Source organism: Poecilia reticulata, linkage group LG6 (genome assembly GCF_000633615.1).
Source record: "Poecilia reticulata strain Guanapo linkage group LG6, Guppy_female_1.0+MT, whole genome shotgun sequence".
NCBI lineage: Eukaryota > Metazoa > Chordata > Actinopteri > Cyprinodontiformes > Poeciliidae > Poecilia > Poecilia reticulata.
The window spans coordinates 18,085,386-18,090,227 of record NC_024336.1 but is presented as its reverse complement, the minus strand read 5'-3'; the positions used below and the strand labels follow the sequence as shown (position 1 = coordinate 18,090,227).

Here is a 4,842-nt window from a genome sequence, read left to right as displayed (position 1 = left end):
AATTATTTTGTTATATCAGTATGAAGTTGTCCCTCAGACCTGGTACTGCAGCAGAATCAATGATGCCATTTCAAAATATTTGATTTTAAATGAAAGATTTCCATAAAGAATCCAACTGAAGTAAATAAATGTAGCATGAATTATTTTATTTTAACTTCACTTAAATTTAAAGGAACATTTTACATGATTATCGCTGGTTTAACTTTATTCTCATCTCATCAGAAAATCATATTTAAATGTATTAAACATTGGGAGAACATCAAAAAACTTCAATTACATTTTTACCTATGAGGTAATCCGTTTAAAAAGCAATGATAAAATATTGGCTGTAACCAATATTTTATATTTTAAGATCGTTAAATACTTCAAGGTCATTTTTTAAGACAATGCAGATAAAGTGTGAATAAAACAAATATTGAGATAAGAAATGTGTGTTGAAATTAATGCATGCTTGTCTTGCTGCTGATCAAGTCCTTGCAGCAGAGACTTTTCTTTTGACATCATCAAAAGAAAAAAAAAGCTTTTTTCTCTCCCTCTCAGATTATGAAGCTACCATAAAAAGAAATGGAGTTATAAAAATATTAATGTTCCAACTCATCAGAAATAAAATAAGATTATGTCACCTTCAAATTACTTGATGATCCTGTCTGGTGCATTCAAATCTGTTTTTGTCACGTCGTACATTTGGAAACAAACATGGAGACCATAGCCTGTATATTCATAACTTATTACCTAATGGCTTCAGCATGTCCCTCTGGCTACAGAACTACCTGGTAGTAAAACCTTATAATCTGTAGATTTGTGGCTATAAGCCATCACAAGTTGACTGGATCTTCTCTGCTGCAACGACTTGATCAGCAACAAGACAAGCGTGCATTTCTTAAAAAATAATCTTGAAGTATTTCACAATCTTAGCAAAGGCTCTAAGAAAATTTATGTTTGATGAGTGAACATTTTTAACTTGTGTTTTCCACCCCGTTGTAAGACATCATCAAATTGTGTGTTGTTCCTATCTGAGTTGTGCCTCTTTTGTTCCATCTAACTGGAGGCAGGGGAGCTCTAAAAACAGTGTGTGACTGAGTGAAAGCAGATGAGGGTCAAGTGCTAGCCCTTCTGATAAGGAAAATGAAATTCCTTTCCATTTTATCTTGTTAGAAAATAGCCCTAATGAAAGTATGCAAGATAGCATGGGGCAGATCACACCTCAGGCAGACAGAGATGACATGCATGAAAACAAGAAGAAATATTTGATTTCTCTGGAAAAAGAAACAAGAAACTATTGTCCCCTTTAAACTATTTATATATACCTAAGCAGAAAATTAAATCAGTCATTATCTCGTTGAAGCAGGAATGCTCAATGTGTAACTGCCAAACTTAGGAAATCCAATAGACGTCTGCGCAACTTGTTGAGAACTTCAATATTTGTGCTCAATGAAACATCTTTTGAAACTCAAATATTTAGCTCAATTAAAGTAAACATCTCATTCCATCTCGGCATAAGCTGCATCCGGATGTATTAGAGCAGCGCATGAATGTCTGTAATTTCTTCTGCTCTTTCAAGCCACAAGGCCCCTCCCCATCTCTCACTCCCACTTCTGTCATCTTGCAGAAGAAGTGGGGAAAGTCATTAGGCACAAAAAGGGGAGGAGAGAGCAAGTGGTTGCTATAGCCATGAAAGTCAGGGCTGAGCTCCACGCCACAGAGAGCTGGTGAGAGGACACCACAAGGGAGTATCTGCATGGGGAGGACAATACATTTTCAGCTTATTGAGCTGTATAAACAAATGGCTGACTGGTGGAGATGCTAGGTGTCATGAATGAGGGCTGAAAGACTTTGGAAAGTAGGTCTATGATGACTTTTTATTGTTCTCAATGTGACTGCTGATTTCTGCTGACGGAAAAAATAGAAGCAAATGTCTTTTTTTTTTTTTTTTTTTTTTTTTTGCTCATGTGATGTTGCATTGTTCCAAAGAATCAAAAACTGATCCCTACTTTATTTGTTTGCATCAAAGGATCAATAAATCCAGATGGGCGTCGGTGGAGCTTTAATGAGATTCCATGAAATTCACTTAAAGATGACAACGACCAGCTGGAGCACAGGCATTATTTCTCATCGACACAAAGTGGGGGATTTGACAAAAAACTGAGAACGATGGGCAACGCCATGCGAGGAGTAATCGCCTTGATTCCCACCGAGCGCTGCCAGCGCTACCTGGTGGGAGACCTGAAGGAGATGCCGCTGGACCGAACCCTGGACCTGAGCGGCCATCAGCTGCGGCGGCTGCCTGTCGCCGTCTGCGTCTTTGATGAGTTGGTGAAGCTTTACCTGAGTGACAACAACCTCAGCAGCCTGCCTGACGRACTGCAAGGCCTGAGGAATCTACAGCTTCTCGCACTGGACTTTAACTGCTTTGAGGAGCTCCCTGCAGCCATTTGTAGATTGCACCAACTCACTATCCTCTACCTGGGCAACAACAGGCTGCATCGCCTTCCCAGAGAACTGAGAGAGCTCAAGGAGCTTAACACTCTGTGGTTGGAGACCAACTGCTTCACCGATTTCCCCAAGGTAGTTTGTGAGCTTACAAATCTTAAGACGCTGCACTTTGGCTACAATCAAATACGCAGTGTGCCAAAAGATCTGAGGCGACTGGAGGAACTAAAAAGCATCTGGCTTGCCGGGAACCTCCTGACAGAGTTCCCTCCAGAGTTGCTTGAAATGCACTCTCTGGCTGTCGTCGATGTGGACAGGAATAAAATACGACAATTTCCGAACCTGTCTCACATGCAGGGTCTGAAACTCGTCATTTATGACCACAACCCCTGTGTTAATGCCCCTGTAGTGGGTGAGGGCGTCAGAAGGGTGGGCCGCTGGGCTGACAATTCAGACGACGAACAGGAAGATGAGGGAACCAAAGCACAGAGCGAGGACACAACAGAGATAGCAGAGGTTCCCTCAGAGGAGAAGCAAAACAATTTAGGGCAAGAAAGTAGCAATCAGCTGTGATGGGGCGTCAGAACCAGGCAACTTGAGTGGAGGCCGAAAACTAGTSYGTCACGAGGAGCATGGCCAACATAGAGGGCTATTGCCTCAGAATAGTCCTAAATGTTACCTGCAAGAGAATTAATCACAATTTTGGAAGTGGAAAAGTTTTGTGTGCCTTAAAATATTAGGACCGATGCAGAAACACACACTCACTGGCCGGTTTATTGGTAACTACTTCTGCCTTCAGAGCTGCCTTCATTTCTCCTATCATATATTAAACAATGTGTCTGAAACATTCCTCAGAGATTTTTGGTCAATGTTGACATGACGGGCATCATGAAGGAAATTTCTCACTCTACACATCCGACATGTACTCTTGTGGATCCAGATCTGGAGGACATCGGAGTAGTTAATTGTGTTAACAAGCAATTAAAACTGTGTACCTAATAAAGTGGCTGGCGAGYACACATTGTTAATAATTCCAGCAAATGAAATGCTTTTAGCGAGGAGGTTTGACTTCTTTTATTTTGAAGTGCAAGACAGCATTTCAAATCCTTTTTAACGGCATTTATAACTGCAAGTTTGTAGTTTTTCTTGCAACATTGTCTGTGTTTGCAGGAGAGCAATACATATTTTTCTATTAATCTAACTATGCACGTTGCTGTGCCATCTACTAGCTGAAAATCCAATCATCCAATGTCATCCCMACTCGCTTTGTGAAGGGGCTTAACTCAAAGTTAGGAAGCACATAAAAATGAGCTTTATTTCTAAAATAACTTCTGTACCTGCTGAGGCTAAAAAGAGTCTTCAATACGAGTGACGGATAGTCTGAGTCGTAAGCTGCACTCATTATCCAGGCGAATGCATAATTCATTTGATAAATTAGGACTGTGGCTTGGAGTAAAGGCCACTAATGGGGCTTAATATCATCACCCAAAGCTGTGGGTTTTGAAGAGCCAATGAATGCATGTTTGTATTTCCTCATWGTGCCAGGAAATGTTGTCTAAATGGAAATAAATGCCCCTCTGCACAATAGGATTGAATGCGTTTCAGACTTGCCTTTAATGAAGCACACAAAAAGACATTAAAAGGGCTACAAATCCTTCCATAGTCTAGGAACGTAACCATTTAAAGTTTAGGATTTCTGTAATTCAACTTTTCTCTCAATTTTGTACTTAGGTAGAAACTTACAAAATATTTTCTTCTTTCTGTGTGTGTTCTACAAAACTTTAGCATGTAGCTGTATTATTGTTGAAGGAAATAAAATACACATTCTTCGCAGTATTATGGTGTCGTTTTATTGCTATCAAGACCTACAGGCTGTTTGAAATTATTTTTGAACTTGATTCATGTTTGCAAATGCTTTTTCTCTGCGTAAATAAACAAAATGTTTGTCTATTTTATCTTTCCAAAAGGCCCTTTTTTTATCTGACCTTATAAAAAGAAATATGCAGTTCAGACAAAAATTATTTACTGTTTTGAAAAGGTAAAAATTTATGAAAGATACAGGCACATAACACTGTGTATCTGAAGTCGGAAACAGTTTGTATTCCAACACTACCTTCAACTTATTAGCTCCAATGGTAAAAATATAGAAAATCTAAAAATAAAGGAATGTTTTTAAATGCAATAATGTCACTCTGAATTTATGGTCTGGAAAATATCGCAAATATTTTAATATAAAATCACGGCCACAGTTATTTGGCTGAAAGCATCACATCCTCCATCACGTAGCGGTGGGAATCAGATGGTTTTCCACGTGTTCATCACTTTTTGCTACACATTAACTCGTCAAATTATTTGACAACTWAGTCAGTCTCATCTGGCCAAAGCGCATGGTTACAGTTAATTTAGCAACTT

The 4,842-nt window shown here is 39.2% G+C and overlaps 1 protein-coding gene across 1 annotated transcript; it reads left to right on the top strand.

The window, feature by feature from the left end:
- The first annotated feature begins 192 nt into the window (after positions 1-192).
- Positions 193-4,263, top strand: lrrc10 (leucine rich repeat containing 10). Its single transcript, XM_008411610.2, has 2 exons — positions 193-1,840; positions 2,012-4,263. Exon 2 carries the CDS (start codon positions 2,152-2,154, stop codon positions 3,001-3,003), a length of 852 nt encoding a protein of 283 aa, XP_008409832.1. The 5' UTR covers positions 193-1,840; positions 2,012-2,151; the 3' UTR covers positions 3,004-4,263.
- Positions 4,264-4,842: the final 579 nt, after the last annotated feature.